General features: G+C 44.0%; 1 protein-coding gene across 1 annotated transcript in view; it reads right to left on the reverse strand.

Annotated features, from left to right (window-relative positions):
• Positions 1–21,667, reverse strand: part of KCNN2 (potassium calcium-activated channel subfamily N member 2) — a 142,909-nt gene that overhangs the window by 85,472 nt on the left and 35,770 nt on the right. The window contains exon 3 of the mRNA XM_045794907.2: positions 14,124–14,542. Coding sequence (XP_045650863.2) covers positions 14,124–14,542 — 419 coding nt within the window. The remainder of the gene's footprint in view (positions 1–14,123; positions 14,543–21,667) is intronic.

Consider the following 21,667-nt stretch of genomic DNA (forward strand, 5'->3'; position numbering starts at 1 on the left):
AACTAATTGCTTTCAAGTGAATCCATTTCTCGAAGATAATAAAAACAAGACATAAGCATTTTTTCCACATTTAACATACATTATTCCCATTGGAAGCTTTCTTTATGTCTCTCGTAGGGTTAAACTTTACTACATGAAGTCACTCATGAAGCATTACTCGTAAGCCCTCTGTTGTTCTGACTGATGGGCACACGTCTGTGCAGAAACATTTATCTCACAAGTCCTCATGGAGCCACAGTAGTTGTGGGTGCTCTTGACCTGACAGAGCTAGAAGACTTGTAAGATCTCACAAGAGGGGCGCCTGGGTGTCTCAGTCGGTTAAGCATCTACCTTCGGCTCAGGTCATGATCCCAGGGTCCTGGGATTGAGCCCCACATCAGTCTCCCTGCTCAGCAGGGAAGTCGGCCTCTCCCTCTCCATCTACGTCTTCCCCTGCTTATGCTCTCTCTCAAATAAATTTTAAAAATCTTAAAGAAAAAAAAAAAAAAAGATCTCACAAGACTCAGGTATTAAAGAGCTCTGGGCCACCAGAATCAAGATGTTACTAGACATGGTCTTTATCCTCGTGAGGTTTGGGTCAAGCAGGACTTCTGTACCCTCATTTGAACAGGGTGGGGAATACCATAGGCACTCAAAGAATACCTTGACACTGGAGAGAAAATCCATCCCTTCACCTACCCCGGATCAGATGAAAGTTTTAAGGATATTATGCTAGTGGCTAATGACCTTCAGTAGTCTTTCCGATTCTTCTTCAAGACCACATGGAACCTGCCTATCATGGCACCTTCATCCCTCTTACCATACAACTGCACGTATACCCAAAACACCTGCCCCATCACTATCCGTGCCAATGGCCTTGATAGGAAAGAACAGGAATCCAGAGGACACAGGAGGGGAATGGTAGATGAGAAGAGGAATAAAAGCTATCAGTCCATAAAAAATGAAGAATCTTTAAAGAGGAATACAAAACCGGACAGAGACACCTCTCACTTCACAGCGACACTCACTCTGAGCTTCTTAGAACCTATTTAAAGAACCAAAGCAAAAACACCCTACTGACCACTAGAAAGTACACTAGGTGGACTAGAAAGATAACAGTAGTAAATCTAAGAATACTCATCCCTTTTCAGAAAAGATACACAGTGAGCCAGATTTCTAAGAGCTGGCCACTACGAAGTCAGATTAAAATTATTTTTGTGATATCTTCTGGGACAAAAGCATAAAATTACCCCCAAAATAATAATAAGCAGAGATTCAGGATGATTCTCCATAGATGTTTAACATAGCTTTGGTTTTTTTCTCAAACCAGAGAGCTTATGATCACTGAAACGCCCAATCACATGAAATCCTGGGAACCATTTATTTAAATCAGGAAAGTTAGTAAATCTAATTTTTCACTCTGATTGCTGGCAAAAGATCTTTTCTTCCAATCCAACTTGATCTGAATACTTTGTGCCTTACTTTGTGGCTTTCCTATTTACAGACCAGACCGTGATTCCTACACGCAGGTTTCCTAAGACGTTCTAAAGCCCCGACGCTAGATATCCCAAAGTCTGCAAACATTTATTTTTAAATTGCATCTTCTTCTGTTAGACTATTCAATACAATCTATAAGCTAAAGTGGTACTCTTTACGTAACACAGCTTTTAGAATATTAAATCTATGACAAGCAATAGATATTAGGAGTAGCTACTCAAAAATCTCTTGGTCCCTGAGTCATTGTGGAAAACTAAATGTCAGATATCAATTGCCACTTAACTGTGAGTTGGAAATATGATATCCTGTCACTGTGATACAAAGTACGCTATGCAGAAAAATCAAGCAATGGGCATCTGGTCAGGAAGCCCATGGCGAGAGCATCACTCTTCCAAAGACATGACACTGGACGGTCATGAAAATCAGTGAGGTCACACGAAGTGGGGGAGGGGGCTTGGTTTTTAACAATCTTTAGCTAATTCCCTAAAATGGGGTCGCACCTGTTACAAACGTTTGCCCTTGGACACGAAGATACCTATAGATCGTTTAAAACAAATTACTGCCTTAATGGGGAGGAAAAGAAAAAATTTTTAAATATCCCCGTTAGACGCGAGTCAGGAACACCTTTACCCTAAGTATTAAAGTGACAGATACTGTCTGGACTTCATTTTTCACAGCAACTACCATCATCACCGTGATGCAAGACCTGGACAGATTTTTTTTAAAACATTTTACTTATTTATTTGACAGAGAGAGAGATAGCCAGTGAGAGAGGCAACACAAGCAGGGGGAGTGGGAGAGGAAGAAGCAGGCTCCCAGCGGGGCAGGGAGCCCGATACGGGGCTCCATCCCAGGACCCTGGGATCACGCCCTGAGCCGAAGGCAGACGCTTAATGACTGAGCCGCCCAGGCGCCCCTGGACAGATATTTTTTAACTCAGGTGCCATAAATAACCTCCCTTGCTCTTTCCTCACTTTTCTGTACCTAGCAAGTAGTAGATACTAGAAACGCAAGACTTCAGGGTAGCAAAAGGCAGCAAGGAGAAGCATATAAAGCAGAAAAACCTAACAAGGGAGTCAAGTCTCTTCAAAGGGTTCATCATAGCCCCCTGGGTATGTGTACCTAGCTCTTTTCCCCTGGCTTTGGGAGGCAAAGCAAGACTGCTTTAGAGAAAGGCAAGTGTTCACGACTTCAGAAAACAGGGCGTCCAAAAAACACACGAACAAAAATGCAAAGACAAGCCGCGGAAAGTATTTGCAAATCACGCATTGGAGAAAGACCCGGTAATCAGAATATAGAAAAACCTCTTACAGGATAGTAAGACAAATGACCCAGTGTAAGAACGGGCAAACACTTTAAATGGACATTTTGCCGAAGAAGAGACACAAATGCCTAAGGATCACATGAAAGGTGTTTGCCATCACGGGTCACTGGAGAACCGCACATTATAACCACAATAAGTGACCACTGCACACTCACTAGAACGGTAATAAGATGACATCAATAAATATACGTATGTGTATATATGTATGTATGTGTGTATGACTGACAGTGTTGTCAGTGCTATGTAATAAAAGAGGAACCCTCACAGATGCTTGATTTCTGGCGGAAATGTTAAGATGGTACGGGTCACTCCTAGACATCGACGCAAGAAAACGAAATCCTGTGTCTACAGAGACTTCTGTGCCAAAGTTCACAGCAATTCTATTCATGACCGCCCCCCAAATGGGAAACCTTGTAAATGCGAATCGGCTGGTGAATGGGTGAACAAACTCTGGCATATCCTTACAATGGAATACCATTTGTCAATAAAAAGGAGCAAACTAGTTGGGACAACAAGAATGAACATCAAAATTGATAGCAAGGTAAGAGAAAAAAACTACATCATCTGACTCTTTCTTACGATGCTCGGAAAAGCAAATCTCTGGAGACAGACAATATATTGGTGGTCGCCTGGGACTGGAGGCAGCAGAGACTTCATGCAAATGGGAACAAGGGATCTTTAGGGGGTGATGAAGCTTTTATGGGGCGCCTGGGTGGTTCAGTCGGTTAAGCTTCTGACTTTGGTTCAGGTCATGATCTCAGGGTCCTGGGATCGAGCCCCACGTCAGGCTCCCTGCTCAGCAGGGACTCTGCTTCTCCCTCTGCATCTGCCCCTCCCCGTGCTCATGCTCTCTCTCAAATAAATAAATAAAATCTTAAATAAAAAAAAAGACACTCAACAGAGGTGATGGTTGTGTAGTTCTCAACATTTACCAGGAAGTGATTGAGATATATGCTTAAAATAGGTATAGAAGTTATACCTCAATAAAATCGTTTAAAAAAGGGAAGAATGACAAAAATCCTCTTTGTTTCTTACAAATTAGCCAAAAATTATGGTGAAATGCTGCATGAGGTTTTTTTCTTTAATTCTTTTTATTTCTTCACCAAGCGTTTATTAAATAACGACCATGTTCTCAGTGCAGCTTTGACCTCACCAGCATGCTAAGTTCAAGTCTCTGAAGGCTGGGCCTTTTCCAGTTTCCCCAGGAATTTGGCAGCGATCAGACTATTTACTAATCCATGGTCTTTTGAGTCGGGGACAAAACAGGGCTGGACATGGCAGAGCAGCAGGGCTCAAGGATCGCCATTCCCCTCCGTGGCGCCTCGGGAAGCACTGTGAAGACTAGGTACTTATTGTTCTGCCCGGCTGGCAAGCACCAGAGAAACAGTTCATCCAGTCCTTCCCAGGGAGTCCAGCCAAGCAGCCTTCCCCAGCAACAGTAGGTGCTTCATCCCCCCAACAGCAGCTCCGGGATACCGTTCGAAAACCCACTTCATTCCCTAAATGAATAATCATAACATGAGGCAAGCCCATGAATAGGTACTCAGGTTGTAAAAGTTCCCCGTGAAGATAGAAGGCAGATTTTCCAGGCTCTGGAAAGGCTCAAAAGGCGTGCATTCTATTGCATGTAAGGGCACTTGGCTTGTCTCAAATTTCTCGTTATTTTAATGTTATTTTGCGATACAATCACATTAAAAATAAAGGATATAAATTTCAAAAAGAAAAAGGAACATATAAAATCCTGCAGGCAAGTGGGGAAAAGTTGAATTTTCTCCAAGCGAACCTCGTGTACGTCTAAGAAATGTAGTAATTTGGTTAAAGACAAAATAGCGTGAATGTCAAGGCATCTACGTTTAGACTGTATGTTTTTTCTTTTTACCTGACACAGTGATTCAGCAGCTCAAGTGGATGAGAAAGCTGCACGGAATCGCATACACACCACCCTAAAGTACTATGATGATTTTCCAAACTTAGAAGACAATCAGGACCCAAATTCCCTAAGATCTACACCCCGGCATTGATGTCAGGATGGGGAGGACTATAAGGAATTCACTATAAGATCCGTGAGGTTGGATTTCCGAGCTGTTCTTGGCTTCATATTGTTTGTTTGTTTGTTTGGTGTTTTGTTGTTGGGTTTTTTTGGCTTTGGGTTTGGTTTTTTGGTTTTGTTCTGTTTTAGCTTGAATATGATCAGTGCTGGTATTTTCCAGCTGCACTCCTCAAACCAGGATCTCAAAGCATCTTGCCAACAAATATTAAATTCTCATTGTTCTCTCAGGAGGTAGACCCCCCCAAAAACCCCCAAAAAACAAAAACAGAACACCAAATCATATCTATGGAGGCACGAAGAGAAAAACTGAGCTGGACAAAGTATTGGCTTTTTTCCCCATAAGACTTTAATGACCAATTTATTTGGCAAACACTATACCAAGCCTTGATGCTTTCCATTCACAGATGCGTGATGAATGCTTTTAAACCGCTGACTTTTGTAACTTGAAAGGGCCCGTTTTAAAGTTGTGACTCATTTCTCAGTCTGAAAAAGCTGTATCTGTCTGTATGAATCCAACTCTGGAAGTCTAAGTTTACAAAGTATTACATGACCATCAACCACAAATCACAAATCCATTGAGGAAATGCTTAGAGTTTACTTAGCCACAGCTGAAATTTTACGCGGTAAGAAATAATCTAATTATCCAGTGCACCGTGATCAACCAAGGTGCCAGCAGGATGCTTCCCCAGCACGGCCCATGGGTATTCTAGGACTACTTTGACAATCGCGGAAGAACCTTGATCCCAAGTCACATGCTTCCGATTTAAGGAAATTAACAGGAAATAAGGCATCTCTGATGGTCAGGGCTCAAAAAAGTGTAGACCTCTCAGGGAATCTCCTAAAAATATAAAATAGAATCACAGAATGCAGATCAAGAAAGCAAGCTAGTGTTCGAAAACGTAGCTTATTTCATGCTCTCCTGCGTGTGATCCTACGTAAATAATTTTTAGAAATAAATAGGACAAGTGAGACTCTCAGATGCCATCTATCTCTTCCTCCTCGAAAAACTGGCTTCAGAGAAAAAACCAAAGCAAACTAAAACTCTTTTGAAATGAGAAACTTGAAAATGAGAATCCAGATCATAAGCATTCCACATAGCTTATCACCTACTGAAACTTGAAATGGTTTTATTCAAAATCAGGGTCTATGAAGAGGAAGTCAGAAATGCCTGAGCTTAGAGTAGCAGATTCGCATGTGGTCACAAAAAAGTAAACACCACAGCACTAATGTCCTAGATGTCAACAATGACCTTGCAGGAAGAAGGGTATATTCCTGTCACCTTAGTAGGTACAAAAAGGACACGGTATTCAGGGCCCATATTCAATGGGAAGCAGAACCCCAAATCATATACCCTCTATGAACTGGTGCTAAAAGTCTGGAAACCTGTGCAGTTACAAAATGGGCCATTCCCATCCTGCAAGGGCTTTCCTTATCAACTCCTCGGTTAACACTGATGTCGGAAGACATCACCAGTCCTCGTGTTAAAAGCAGCTATTTTATGTAAAGTTTCATGCGGGATACGGTTTTATTATGGGACATGACTTGACGGTAATAGTCCACATATACTGGTATATAATAAAGGAAGTTTCAGCCACGTTTCAGAAATCATCTTTGGGCAATTAAAACAAATGCAATGTAGGAAACTATTAGTGACAGGTTTTTAAATGTATTTTTTAATTAATTAAAAAAGAGAAGTCTACCTTGATTAATGGAAGACATAAAACATACTTTTAAGACAAAATAACAGATTCTAAACACAACTGGAAACTCCATTGGTCGGTTGTCTTTGATAATTTGAAAAAAATACTTATTTACCTATCTATATATTATATTATAATATGTATTATTAAATATTATATTATATAATAAATACATATTACCTCTCCTTCCCTGTTAGTTTTGAACGGTGAAAAGAATTTATTCTTCATTCACCTAAAATGCAGTTTAGCTCATGAGAAGCTCTACAAACAAGTTCCATTGTTCGCGTCTCCAATTTTCCCACTTGGGAAAAGAGCAAACCATTCTAAAGCCATTGTGAGAACCCCTTCCCTCTTAATTAACACTTACTAGTTAATGCATAGTTAAACACTCCTGGAGATAAAGCAATGAGGTAAAGAAGAGTGAATTTAGGGGCACTGGGGTGGCTGAGTCAGTTAAGTGCCTGACTCCTGGCTTCAGCTCAGGTCATGATCTCAGGGTCATGAGATCAAGCCCCATGGCAGGCTCGATGCTCAGCATGGTGTCTGCTTGAGATTTTTTCCTTCTCCCTCTACTCCTCCCCCCACTCAAGCGAGCATGTGGTGCTCTCTCTCTCTCCCTCTCCAATAAATAATACAATCTTTAAAAAAAAAAAAAAGGACAGTGAATTTATTCGGTCACAAATGTCTTAACTAAATGAATCTTTTCCAGCGACAAATAGCACTGAGCATCACTACGTTATTACTGATTGTTCGTGTCTGCTTCTCTCGTGGTAGTACTGCCACCAAAGTTCCCAGCTCCCCATCCTTTACCTCTCTGTCCGTCCAATCCAAACTCGGCCCCCTCCCCCACACGATAAAACCTGTAGCAATCAGGAAAAGAATATTGTGCCGAAAGTTAAAATGCCTTTCCATCTCTGAAACTTTAGTTATTGACAAGTGCCAACTCTGGTTCCCAGAAGCTATGGCCAAGTCAGCGCTCCTTTTCTCCCTTGGATATACCCAAAGCACACGCCCATATTAAATCTTCTGGGAACCCTTATAGGACAAAAGAAAAAAAAAAACACAATACAGAGCAAAATGCTTTCCTTTGTGTAACAGGGCACTGGCCCACAGTATCCGGTCCTACCCCTGGCAAAAGAGTTTCCTCAAAAACAGTGTCTGGTGAAGCACACTTGGGGTCAAACACTCACTTATGCTCTTTAAAAAAACAGTGAAGCCTCAGAAAGTACAGGATAGGATAATTCCCAGTTTCCAGGGCCCCAAGCTATGGGGTTCAGACTTCCTGTACGACATAAATGTTCCTGAAGGTTCTCTTGGTTCATCTGATTCAATGCCTGGACCTGAGTCTGTAAGAACAAGAAGTCACTTGCACAGACCTAGGTCACACTTTCTGGGTTGTTTTAGAAGCAAGTGTTCTTTCCAGGCTTGATATCCACCTCAACCGAAAGCCAAAACAAAACCAGACAGAGAAGGGACACTGGTCTGGGGCAGCCTCCTCCCGACAAACGTAGGCTCCAGACATAATGCCAGCTACTTGCCACTCGGCTTCCTCCTACCTTTCACAAAAGACGGGAGCAGGGAAAAGGAGAGAGAGAGAGAAGGAGGGAGGGAGAGAAATAAAAAGAAAAAAGGAGGTTTTATTCCTTATACATAAATCGGAAGTACACGATCTGTCAGGGAAAGGAATACCGCCAGGAGGAGATGCCTCCTCTAGGATGTCCTCCTCGTTAGTACAGAATATTTTCCAGAAACCTCTAGAGGTGCCGTGCTCAGTGGAAGGACAGGGATAGGTCTGCAAAACAAACTTCCCCAGAGAGACATTTGCTACTGTCTGTCTCTCAAAAGCTCTCCCCTTTAAAACATTTTTTTAAAGATTGATTTATTGATTTGAGAGACAGAGAGAGAAAGAGCACGTGCACACGTGAGGCAGAGGGAGAGACAATACCCTCAAGCAGGCTCTGAGCTGGCATGGAGCTCAACGGGGCTCGATCCCAGGACCCTAAGATCGTGAATCTAGCCAAAATCGAGAGTCAGGTGCTCAACCAACTGAGCCACCCAGGCGTCCCAAAAGCCTTCTCTTTTCACAAAGATTCCTAGACTTGTTTTACTTAACTAAGAAGAGAATTTCTATTAGGTATGAATCCCTCTTTAATAGGGACAGAATACTTGGGTCGATCAAAGATGGACCGTGGGGTTTGTTCAAATCCAAATTCCAAACCAAAGAAATAGGAGAGCTGTGTGTTGTATGAAGTACTGCAAATTCACAACAGGAAGAAGGAAGGAAGGAGGGAGGGAGAGAGGAAGAAGGAAAAAGGAAAAGGGAGGGGAAAGGAAAAGGAAAGAGGGAGAGGGAGGGGGGAAGAAGGGAAGGAAGGAAGGAAAACATTGAAGGCAATGTAAGATGCCAATGGCATATCAAACTTTGCAAAAATCAATAAATAAATAAATAAATAAATAAATAAATAAATAAAGCTAATTTCTTTCTTTCTTTCTTTCTTTCTTTTTTTCTTTTATCTTTGTACCTTACAAGTCACCATCTGGAGATTTTGTGCAGCAAAATGGGAAGTCAAATGAAAAACAAATTGGAAAATCTACTATCACAACACTGGTTAATGATTTTATTTTCTTCCACACATTTGCACAAGTAGGAAATGTAACCTTTGGAAGAGGAAACCTATCAAGCCATTGAGTTTGCAAAGAAGAAATTAAGACGAAACGAAGTGAGCTGGTTGGCCTGAGGTCACGCAGCCCCGTCCGTTGCAGAAGTGGGATGAAATCCCAGCGTCCCGGTCGAGTCTGGTCTCCCTTTCCCCCTTCCCCAACATGCCACAGTTTTTTCCCGTTATGTTAACTGCCGGCGACAGACTCTCAGTCTTCCTATGAAATGGGCAATTTTCAGGTTCTAGTGTCTTTCTATATGAACCCAGGATGGGTCTGTCACCTCATAATCTCAGCCTGTTAAAAAAAACATACATACTTTGGGCTGCTAGGAAGACGTGGCACAGTTTGCCTGAGGCGTTCTGAATTTCCTGAAGATGGGTTCAAACAGTTAGGACGGACCTTTTTTTGAAAAGAAAACGTATGGCACGCGCACAGTTTTGAGGCCATTTGTTTCCCGGGCCCTTGGGGAGCAGATGCGCCGAGGACCACTCAGAGGGGAGGGGTTGGTAAAACTACGCTTTACCCCCACTGGTTCGGTGTTATGTACAACTTTCAACTAAGAGCAATTTTCGTAAACTAAATGGGTTTACCAGCTAAGATTTTCCATATTTATTCTTCAAGCTTTATAGGTACATCTGTTCCAGAAAATACCAGAAGCCTCTAAATACCGTGACTGCTAGCAAACAAAGCGTTACCATAAGGAGTCTACCTTTCATGAAAAAGAAAACTTTAATCCTTCAAACGCTGGAGTTTCGAAGAGAAGCTCTAAGAAGGATTCAGACACTTGATACTACAAACTAATCACTCCAGAATTTCTTGTCAAATAGATAGACTCAGCAAACATGCTGACCTCCGCTCCCTCCCTAAACCCCATGAAAATGACAGTAAATAACTGTAAAAGAAACAAAGCCCAAAAAGCACAAACCCATGAGGACAGCAAGAATGAGTGACAAGACGGTACAAAGGGAGTGGAAAAGCCAACTGACACGTGATCGCTGACTTACCTGACTCGGGAAAGAAGAATTCTTTTTTTTTTCTTAACTGTTTTTTTATTATGTTAGTCACCATACAGTACATCCCTGGTTTCCGATGTAAAGTTCGATGATTCATTAGTTGCGTATAACACCCAGTGCACCATGCAATACGTGCCCGCCTTACTACCCCTCACCAGTCTATCCCATTCCTCCCCCCCTGCCCCTCTGAAGCCCTCAGTTTGTTTCTCAGAGTCCACAGTCTCTCATGCGAAAGAAGAATTCTAGACCAGGAGTGGTGAAAAATCACGAGGCAACCATACTGGCACTGAGAACCAACCCCCGTCCTGCCCACAGACTCAAGAAATCCTTGGCACCAGTCCCTCTATAAGTGGAGATCGGGACACAGCCTTAAAGGTGCGGACAGGTGCAGATACTGCATAAAAGCAGGTAGATACCTAGATCCCCTCCTCCACCCTTTGTCACTTGTAGTACCTTTTTGCCAACTGGCAGAAGCCTTGAAGTTTGTTCTCTCGAGAGGTAAGACCCAAGGTCAGTGGGCTGATGGCAGGGCATCAAGCACTGTAGGGAGGAGCCTACTCAGGTGACAACTAGGAAGACAAATACAGGCTCAAAGATGAGCGGTTGAGACCTCTTCTCTGCCCTTTCAATTCCCAGTACGCTGTCCCCTAGGCTTGCACCTTCAAGGTAGGACAGGACAAACAACTGCCCATGAGCCTGTCAGATCGCTCAGAGGAAACAGAAAACACGTAAAGATACTAAAGTTGGTGTTCCATAAGGAATAGCAGGGAGGACACTAGAAGAAGGAAGGGAAAAATGAAGGGGGGGGGTAAACAGAGGGGGAGACGAACCATGAGAGACTATGGACTCCGGGAAACAAACTGAGGGTTTTAGAGGGGAGGAGAGTGTGGGGATGGGCTAGCCCGGTGATGGGTATTAAGGAGGGCACGTATTGCATGGTGCACTGGGTGTTATACGCAACTAATGAATCATGGAACATTGCATCAAAAACTAAGGATGTACTGTATGGTGACTAACATAACATAATTTAATTAATTAATTAATTAAATTAAATTAAATTAAATAGGTGTTCCACACCCCCCCATCCCAAAGACCCTGTAGTGAAGCCCACAGTTGACGGCTTCTAGATTTGCACAGAAAGTTCCCCTCACTCAGCTCTTGAGGGTTGCACTGTCAAGTAGGAGCAGACAGTTGAGGTTACCTAGCTACTTAAGGAAAGCCAGAAGCCAAAACCAATAGAAAAACAAATCTTTGGGCAAACAATACATATACAAAGAAAAGAGTTTCAAAAATTATCATTAACATCTCTGAACAAATAAAACAATGCATTTCAAGAACAAAAGTATGATGCTATGTTTTTCAAAGGGGCACTTGGGGATCAAACATAAGACTAGAAATGAATATACATTAAAAAGAAATTATATTCCAATAGAAAGTATGGAAGATAAAATGGGGGTTATCTTCCAGAGACAGAGCCAAAACAGAAATGGAAAAAAAGGAAAAAGAAAACAGGAAAATTAGAGAACTAATAGAGGAGGGCCAATAATCACACAACAAAACACAGGTACAAAAATCATTAAATAATTCAAGAAAATTCCCAAGAACTGAAGGACATTCATTCCAAGATTGAACAGGCCCATTAAATTCCCAGTACTCTAGATTAAAATAGATTCACACCAAGATGTGTCCTGTTGCAACTGTAGAATGATGCAGGATCAGTGAATCCTGAAAGCTTCCAGGAGAGGGAAAAAAAAAAAGCATCGAAAACTGAGAACAGTATCAGACGGCTGGATCCTGGATTTTCCAGAGGAAAATAAAGGCTTCGATATTCTGAGCAAAAGTGATTTCCAATCGAGAGTTTTATATCCAGCCCCGTTATCAAAGAACCAGGCAAGAAGAATGGCCATATCTGCGCAAGCTCTCAAAAAATTACTCCCTTACCCACTACCTTTTCTTAAAAGCTACTGGAAGATGAATTCTGCCAAAAGGAAGGATAGTTGGAAGATGAGGGAGAAACGGGGTTCAAGAAAAAGGGTATCCGACATGCGAAGAAGCCAGAGGAAATCCCCAACATGATGGGCAAGCAGGTTAAAGGTAAGAACTGTTTTTCAAGGTGAAATTGATTGATTGCTCAATATACATGAATCTAGCAAAAGAATATTTACATAATATTATGGGACAATTTAGGGAAAATAAAAAGATGTGCAGAAAAAGCAAAATGCTAATAAGATACTACACACTGTTCAGCCACAATGCAGTTTACGTAGTCATAAGGATGTTAGCATGGAATGTAGGTCACTGGCGTTGATGTAACTTATTGGGAAGACGGAAATTACTCTTTTGGGGGGTAGAGTCACGAAAGGGTTATGTATGTGTGAAAGAAAACTAAAACCCCAACTTTCCTAAAAAGCTAGATGAAAAACCTAGTGGTAGCATTATTAAATAAGCGATATCCTTCAGAAACACGAAAAGCAATTTACCAAAAAAACTGACTGAAAGATCTTCAAGTGACTGCTTTTGAAAAATCAAAACGGGGAAGGGGTATTATTGTAGGTTTGCTATTATTGCAACAATTCTCATAGAGATATTTTTCTTCGTTAAACTATCTGTGTAGGTATATACCTTTGATTTCCAAAAGCTAAACTAAAAAAAAATCTGGTCACTACAAAGAACACCCTAAGATTTAACAGTTCTATCAACTACGAAATCGTGCCTATCTGTCTGTTGCTAATTTCAACGTGGATTTTCTTAACCAAGATCTCATGAGATTTCACCCCTCATTAAGATAGAGTCCCTCCTATTTCTATAACAAATCTATTTTTTTGGTTTGTTAAATCGCAAGGTTAATATCACTGACGCTATTACTAATTAATTCGGACTCGCTGGGCAGTTCCTGAATTCTAAGAATGTGTGTCTAGCTCTAAACCACCAGAGCACCTCAGACAATAGAACAATCCGCACTTCCCCTTCTCACTGTTGAGTTCAACACAAACCAAATATTATACCTATATGCTCCTTCTCAGTAATTACATGAACACCATGTTAAAGAGGCAGTACGCTCGACAGACCACGCTGAGATATTCCCTGAAGTTCAGACAGCCTGAATCACCACGTTTCCACTGGATTTCAGACTCGACAATAATCCACGCTATAACCAATATGGCGCCAAAATGATTCAGTATTACCATTAAACAGACATTTCGAATAGAAATCTCCTGTAGGGGCGCCTGGGTGGCACAGCGGTTAAGCGTCTGCCTTCGGCTCAGGGCGTGATCCCAGCATTGTGGGATCGAGCCCCACATCAGGCTCCTCCGCTATGAGCCTGCTTCTTCCTCTCCCACTCCCCCTGCTTGCATTCCCTCTCTTACTGGCTGTCTCTATCTCTGTCAAATAAATAAATAAAATCTTTAAAAAAAAAAATCTCCTGTAAAATTTGTAGATCTCCAAATTTTGATGCAGATTATAAAGACAGCTCTCTATAGAAAACTGATCCAATCAGAAAGAAGAACGCATCATCAGGGCGCCTGGGTGGCTCAGGCAGTCGGTTCAGTGTCTGACTCATGATCTCAGGCTTGTGAGATCAGCCCCCAGTAGGGCTGCGTGCTGGGCATGGAGCCTGCTTAAGATTCTCTCTCACCCTCTGCCCCGCCCCACCCCCTGTCGTGCTCTCCTCTCTCTCTCTCACTTTAAAAAAAAAAAAAAAAAGAAGAAGAAGAAGAAAAGTACATAATCATCAAGGCATTACTGTGAGCAAAAATGTTAAGTAAAGTTTTGTCAGACTCGTTTAAAACACCAGAGACTCCAACATTTTCAAGAGTGAGTCACTGTGTGCCTCTGGGCTAAAATGTGTTCTTCCTCCCACTTCCAAATTACGTTCCCCGGAAAAGAAACACACTTACCTTTCACAGGCTCGGACAGTCCATGCGGCAATTATCCATAATGAGATACTAAACACCAAGAGCACAGTTCCTGGACAGATCGTCATTAGAGTCTTCATAACAAAACGGGTATTGAAGTTTATCTTATTCAGTGCTCCGATGCTTCGAGACGAGGCATCGGTGAAAAGTTTGCTATGTAAGAGCATGACTCTGGCGATCAGATAGAGTCTTAAGAACATCGGTATAGATAAAATAATGTCCACATCGGCGGTGGTTGTGGATGGGGCATAGGAGAAGGCAAGCCGGGCCGTCCATGTGAACGTGTAATTCCCAGGTATGGGATGGATAGCACACACCAGTATTTCCAAGCAGATGAAGAAAATACGCTCATAAGTCATGGCTATTCTCCAGTCATCTGCTCCGTTGTCCACCATGAACAACTGAAAAAATAAAGTAGAAAGTCAGCTTCAGTATGGCATGAATGGTCCACAAGCGTTAGTGCAGAGTCCAAAGATACATAACGCGTGACTTGCAGCGATCGTGGCGAGCTACAGGGTAGAATGCTTAAATGCGAGCCAGGTACGCTATTTTGAGAAATGGGATTGGCACAAAAGGAGAACTTCATTTTGCAAAAATTGAAATTGGAAACTTGCTCCCCGGGCACTGGCATTATGCTGGGGTCGATGCTCCCAGAGGATTGGGTAACTTACATCATGTTAAGAGAAGGGGCTTGGGCCGATCGGTAATGCACCCCCCCGCCTTGATGGGGCCGCCATGGACTTAGCCTTAGGAACAAGCTGTCCTCCTCCTCAAGCGTCTGGATCTAAAACCCTTCCTCGATTCTAACCACGTTGTCAGTGGAATCTATTTACAGTGCCTCTGCGGTCAGTTATAGCCTATAACGTAACTGCACATGAGCGTCCTTACAGGAAATCTCATTGGCTTTGGGGAGAAAATCACAAGGGGCCACAGACAAAGCTGGCAGAAACATTTCTTCCCAGCTTCTCCACCTACGCCTCTACCTTCTCTTTTCTTCCGTTCTTCCTCAGCCTTCCCTTTGACTACGAGCTTGTTTCCAATCTTTCTTTAATAAAGTTTCTTTTTGAAAATTTCTGTCATTCCTCACCCCACAATGAAAAACAAAAAAGAAAAAGGAGATAGATGTGTAGATAGATAGATGGATAAATAGATGGATAGTTAGATGAATAGATTGATAGGTGGATGGATGGATGGATGGATGGATGGATGGATGGATGGGTGGGTGGATGGGTGGGTGGGTGGGTGGATGGATGGGCGGGCAGGCAGACAATAAAAGGGACAGAAAAGAAAGTTTCCTGTCTTCCCTGGCTTCTCAGTAAACAAGTCCACCAGGCTCTGGGAGTCCGTAAACAACCAGAGGCATCTGGAAATGTTCGCTGACATTTCTGACTACACAATGACTTGTGGGGGCTCCTGGCATTTAGAGCCAGGAAGCCAGGGGTGCCAACCACGCTGTAGTTCTGGGAGTCTGCCAGGATGCCAGCGGCGCTCCCCCACTAAGAAAGATGATATATTCTGTGCCTCTTGGGAAGTAGCCAACTTAAGCAGAAAGCGTGTGATGAAAGCCACCCAAAACGAGAACAGCGCATTCCCAGGTAGGTCAATCGCAAAGGAGGTGAGCAGAACAGGTCTGCTCCCTGGTTAGAGCCCATGGACTCTGCTCTTCGAGAGGCAGGCAAGCGATCTTCCCATCTTGGCTACAAATGGCCATTCCAGGTTAATTATTCGGCAAGGTGTAGCTATTTCCCAGGCTACTATCTCAATTCTGCCATCGGCGGTACTTTGCAAGGACAGGAGTTAGACAGCAAAATTTACCACTTCTTTCTGGTACCTCGAGGAGCTGGAGAACCAGCGCATTCTCCCGTAAACATACCAAATTTTAACAGATGACGTTCAGTTTGGCAACGGAACGGCTCGAGGTATGCCTCTGTCATAAGTCTTCATCTGGAGACCCTAACGTGTTGGACAAATGCTAATAGACAAGAAAGATGTTTTTCCAGTTTCCGGTAAAGAAACTGATCACGAATACAGAGCAGAAATATTCGTGTTCAATCTCGCCACTTCCAATACCTCGTGGGCATCAAGGATTTCTATAATATATACAGGAAGACTGTACTGATACAATGTTAGGAGCCGGCTCGACTTTGTATCAGCCGGTGTTTACTGGCTACTGTATAACTCTAAAGGAATGTGATTCCGAAATCTCTTCAGATGTTTACATCCGAAAGAATGCACCCTCAAACTAGTTACTCGGAGAGGCTATATACATTCCAAAGATGCTGTCACTGCTCTCTTCAGAAACTGCTGTCAGGGCCTGGCACAAGCCACATAAGAAAAACAGCTCTGTTATTGAAATCCACATTTCCATTTCTACTGAAAATGGTATTACCCAGCTTGATTGTCTACTTTCTTCACCAAACTTGGCTCTGGATGACTTGGCAAAAACTCAAATCCACCCCCAAAACCCCACCCCAAGACTCCAGAGAGCCATAAGCTGAGCCACAGAATCTGAGTGTAATTCCAAGACTTTCCACGCACCGTTCTGGGCAACAGCGGTATAAACGCAGCAGAAGTACCTTCCCAAGGTAACTGGGGAAGAAATGGCAGGTTAGATGGAGAATTCGGAGACTGCTCCCTAAGAGTCCTATCTTTCCAGGACCGGCCTTCCTTCCGTCACTCACAGTACACCTGCTCCTCTGAACGCCCCCCCCCCAACCCCGGCCCCGCACTGCTTCTAAGCATTCACGCCCATCACTTAGACCTGTGACCTCACCCACATTCTAAGCAGCCCCCGCCCCTTTCACCTGCAGGTGGGCCTGCTCAGGTAACCTCCTAGCCGGGATCCGGTGTCCAGGCTGCTGCAGGTGGATGGGGGGCCCCGGTGCCTTGGTGCTCAGCAGAAACCCCCGCATCACACAGGACCATTCTGCCTTCCTCCCTACCGCCTGCTCTGAGCCGGCCTCTTTCCCCTCGCCACCTTTTGGCATCTCCCTCTCTCAACATGCTGTCCCCCCAAGATCAGAAATGCCGTCTGTTTTATACTTCAGCCCCAAACTTACTGCATCTCACCTCTTCTGCTTATTTTTCCTTTCTTTTGTCCAACCTGTCTAAAGCAACGCTATACCCCAAACCAGTTCTTCTGCACTGAGAACCTTTTTTCTGTGCTTCCTCTCTCCGCAGAGTACAAAGCAAGTGCAAATCTCAACTGTTCACTATAAACAAAGGAAAGCAAACAAATGAGAACCCCCCACCCCTTGCTGGCTCTGCCCTGCTGGGGAGACTCATTTTCTGGGTTCGCTTCATTCCCCCACAACACGCCGCCCACGTGGCTTTTGCCCCCAGCAGCCCACCACCTCTGCTCTTGTAAGGTCACTAAAGACCTTATTTATGAACCGCAGCCCTTCCACCTGGCTTTTGACCTGATCTATCGGACACTAATCACTCCATCCCTCCTAAAAAAGATCTCTTCTCTTGGCTTCTGTGACATATGGCTCTTTTTATTTTTTTCATCTGCTGCCACTTCGAAGGATCCAACTCTTTCCTTAAAAATCCACCTCCCTCCTCCCCAGCTAAGTGCCGCGGCTCTCCTGAGGCCCATCTCTGACTCTTCTCTGTCTCTGCACTTTCTTGGGAGACCTCCTGCTTGCCTTCCATCTCCACTACCAGAGTCTTCTACGGGAAGCTACCCTCCACCCTTTCATGACCTTTGTAAAATGTGCATTTTATCAGGCCGTGGCTGTCAGGATGAAAACCGTTCAAAGGCCCCCGTTCTGCCATCTGGTTTTGCCTGTCTCTTCAACCTCAGCGCCTGTTCCTTCTGGTGGCAGGGATTCCAGAACATGCTACCACAATGGCACTGCCGTGTGTTTGTGGACTCTGTCCCCTGGCCTGGGAAGTCTCCCCACCCCCACCCCCCAGCAAATTCTTATTCAAGACCCAAGTCCATAGTCACCTCTTTTCAGGACACTGTCCATGCTCGAGCCAAATCTACAAACCCCCTCTCCTTTGTTTCATGAATCCCGTATGTGCCTCTTAATGATGTTTACGGATACCGCAGAGGACGGTAAGGATTTCTCTGGGAGATTATCACCAACCCCCCCCCCCCCCCGCCCCCGCTGCCGACTCGTCAGTGAGGCTCCTTGAGGACAGGGACCACACTTGTTAAATGAACTGCCTTGTTACTTCTCATTTAATCCTGACTATCCTAATCCCTGCATAGGCCCTAAGGTTAAGGAAATAAGCTCACGGAAGAGGGGACTACTAAAGCATAATATGAACGAGATACATCTACGTCACTTCTCAAATATGTGCAGAACACGTCCTACTAAATGCTAAGTCATTACAGCAACCTCATGGTGCAATTCCACAGGAAGTCCAGAGAACATTCTTCTTCACTAACTTCCCCAGAAAAATCTGCTATCACAAAGTTTTTACCGCAAGGGGCTTCATCGACACCTAAAATGAGTGTATTTGGGGTTCATTTTATCACGGTACATATTTCGACGCCCGACGTGCAGTGGTTTAATAAAGTAATTCCATCTGCCGACGCTGCTCTGAAGGAAACACACGAGAGATGAAGGAGGGAAGAAGACACCGGAGGTGAGCGCAGATGTGGGCATCAGGGAAGACATGTGGAGAAGAAGTACTATCTCAGGAGAGACCTGGATAAGGGGGAGAGCCAGTCATGGACACAGCCAGGAGAAGAACCTTCTAGGCAGGGCAAATAGCACGTGGAAAGACCGTGGGCTTTCCACAGCTTGGGGTGCTTAAGGACATAAAAGGACACGGCGGTGTTTGGCGCTAAATGATCACTGGGCAGAGTGGAGGGAGAGGAACTTGAAGAGACGTATCGGGATCAGACGTGCAGGACGTTGTTGGCCACGGAATCAAGACTGGATTTCTTTCCAGGTGCCACAGGAAGCCACGGAAGGGTATTAGGCAGAAGGGTGGCAGGATCCAGTTTAGAGCTTTAAGGGCTCATCCTTACTGTAAGGGAAACCAGAGGACACAGGGAGGATACAAGGGAGGAAGTTCGACTGCCTCTGATTGGTCGCACTTAGTATCCCCATGACCTGGACCAGGGGGGTGGGGGTTGCCATGGAAATGGAGACAGTGGGCGTGCTAGAGACATAGTTTGCAGATCTTGCTAGAACTTGCTGATGGGCTGGATGTGGGAGTGATAAAAGAAAGAAAAGAATCATAGGTGGCTGAGTTTCTACTCTGAAAAACACAGTGGATGGTCGTGCCATTTCCTGAGGACAGTGGGCTGGTGGGGGGAGGCGCGGAGGACAGAAAAGATTCTGGGCTGTGGCCACCGTCATCGGAGCACAGACGCCAAACAGGCAGCAGGATATGCAAGTCGCTGAGAGGAGAAGTCTGGACTATGGGCATGAACGTGGAAGGTAGCACGATTCGGGCACTGTTCTCAGATGAGGTGGAGAGAAAAGGACAGGACACAAGTCCTAAAGAACCCCAAATGCAGAGGGCAGCTGGAAGGTCAAGCCAGTCTGTGAAGTACGAAGACAGGAAAGTGTGCTAGGGGTCAAGGGCGAGGGCTGCCAATCGAATCTGCAAAATAATATTTCTCTATAGAAAATGAAACCATTCTAAACATCACAGTTGGTCAACAACCGATTCCCTGTCGAGTATTAAAATCCACCTGCAAAAATATTCCCATTATATTCCATATGATCAATAGATATGACCAGGTTTTTTTTTGTTTTTTTTTTTTACAATTTTATTTATTTGAGAGAGAGAGAGCATGAGCAGGGGGACGGGCAGAGGGAGAGGAAGAAGCAGACTCCCCACTGAGCAGGGAGCCCGACGCGGGACTTGATCCCAGGACCCTGGGATCATGACTCATATAATCAGTTTTAAGCTCACTTGTGGGGAAGTTAGAGTAATCACAAGGACAGACACTAAAACATCTTAATATTCGTTTTTCAGGTGGATGTTAATAAGAAAGGTTTCAGAGAGCAAGCATAACAGTCCAGTGCGTTTCCTTCTAGACCTGTGCTCAGCGGTCTTCGCCAGAGACCTGGAATAACCTGCAGCCAAAGCACAGAGTATGTCCCCAGAAAATGCCCCACTGCAAGCTTCGGCTTCCCAATGCAACTGCTCTGATAGCCAAAACATACTGGAAGCCCACTCTCCAAGATGAACTGGCAGTGAGGGTCATTAGCAGGAAGAGCTTCGTGAGAGAGGCCTGCCTGCCACATGATCCGATCACCGGCGGGCGTGAGGACCCCTGCTTAGCCAGCTCTCCAGACGGAGGGGCTCAGGTGCAGAAGCCCCAGCTGCCTTCTCCGCGTGCACTTTCCCTCAATGAGGTTACAAGTTCTAGGGTCTGGTCTGAGACCGTGGCTTGCACATCCTGCATCTCCTTTCTGGTAAAGAACCCGGGGCAGTGCTCAGCGCAAAAGTGGTGCTTAAAAAACAGAAACTGAACAAAGTAATTAGAGTCATGGATTTGTTAGGAAAGTCACTATAGGGAAAATAGCCAGGAAAACTCCCCAAAGGAAGGATGATAACGGAGAAGCAGCTCTGATAGATTATTAGATAAGGTAATAATTTAAACCACGTGATACTGGCATCTAAAATAACTGAGAGGCCAGAAGAAGAGAATAGAAAGTCCAAAATTGACCCAATACACCTAGAATTTCACAGTACCATAAAGGCAGACGATTAAATCAGGGGGGGGACCATAGAGTTTATGGAAAAATGATTTGGGAACAACCATGTAGCCATCTGGAGAGATAAAAAGTTGAACCAGTGCCTTATACCAAGTATATCAAGAAAAACTCCAGGTGGATGAAAGATTTAGATATTAGAAAGATTTGGAAAATGAAACCATTGACGAAATCATGTCGGAGTTATTTTGTAAACTCACAAAAAGGAAGGTCTTTTTTTTTTTTTTTTAAGATTTTATTTATTTATTTGACCGAGAGAGAGACAGCCAGGGAGAGAGGGAACACAAGCAGGGGGAGTGGGAGAGGAAGAAGCAGGCTCCCAGCGGAGGAGCCCGATGTGGGGCTCGATCCCAGAATGCCGGGATCACGCCCTGAGCCGAAGGCAGACGCTTAATGACTGAGCCACCCAGGTGCCCCAAAGGAAGGTTTTTTAAAGGACAAAAACCCCAGAGCCTTAAAACACGGGTACATTTAATTACATCAAACTTGTGTTTTCTGCACCTGATCAAAACTACAGTAAAAGAGAGTTAAAAGACCAACACCACATGGGGAAAATGTTCACAAGTGTTCAGAGAAAGGACTCATTTCCCTGGTATAGGTAAGTTCCCACAAATCCTTAAGAGACAAGCAGTCCACCAGGAGGAAAAAAAAAAAATGGATAAAGGCCATAAATAGCAGGTCATGGAAAAGGAACTAAAAATGTCTCTTAAACCACTTTTTTTAAAAAGATGCTCAATCTCGATCCTAGGAAGAAAATGAGATCCCACTTTTTGACCTGTCATGTTGCAAAAAGGTCAACCAGCCTGGTAGCACAGTATGCCAGTGGAGGCGTGGGGA

Source organism: Ursus americanus, chromosome 5 (assembly GCF_024610735.1).
Source record: "Ursus americanus isolate L20-20 chromosome 5, mUrsAme1.1.p, whole genome shotgun sequence".
NCBI lineage: Eukaryota > Metazoa > Chordata > Mammalia > Carnivora > Ursidae > Ursus > Ursus americanus.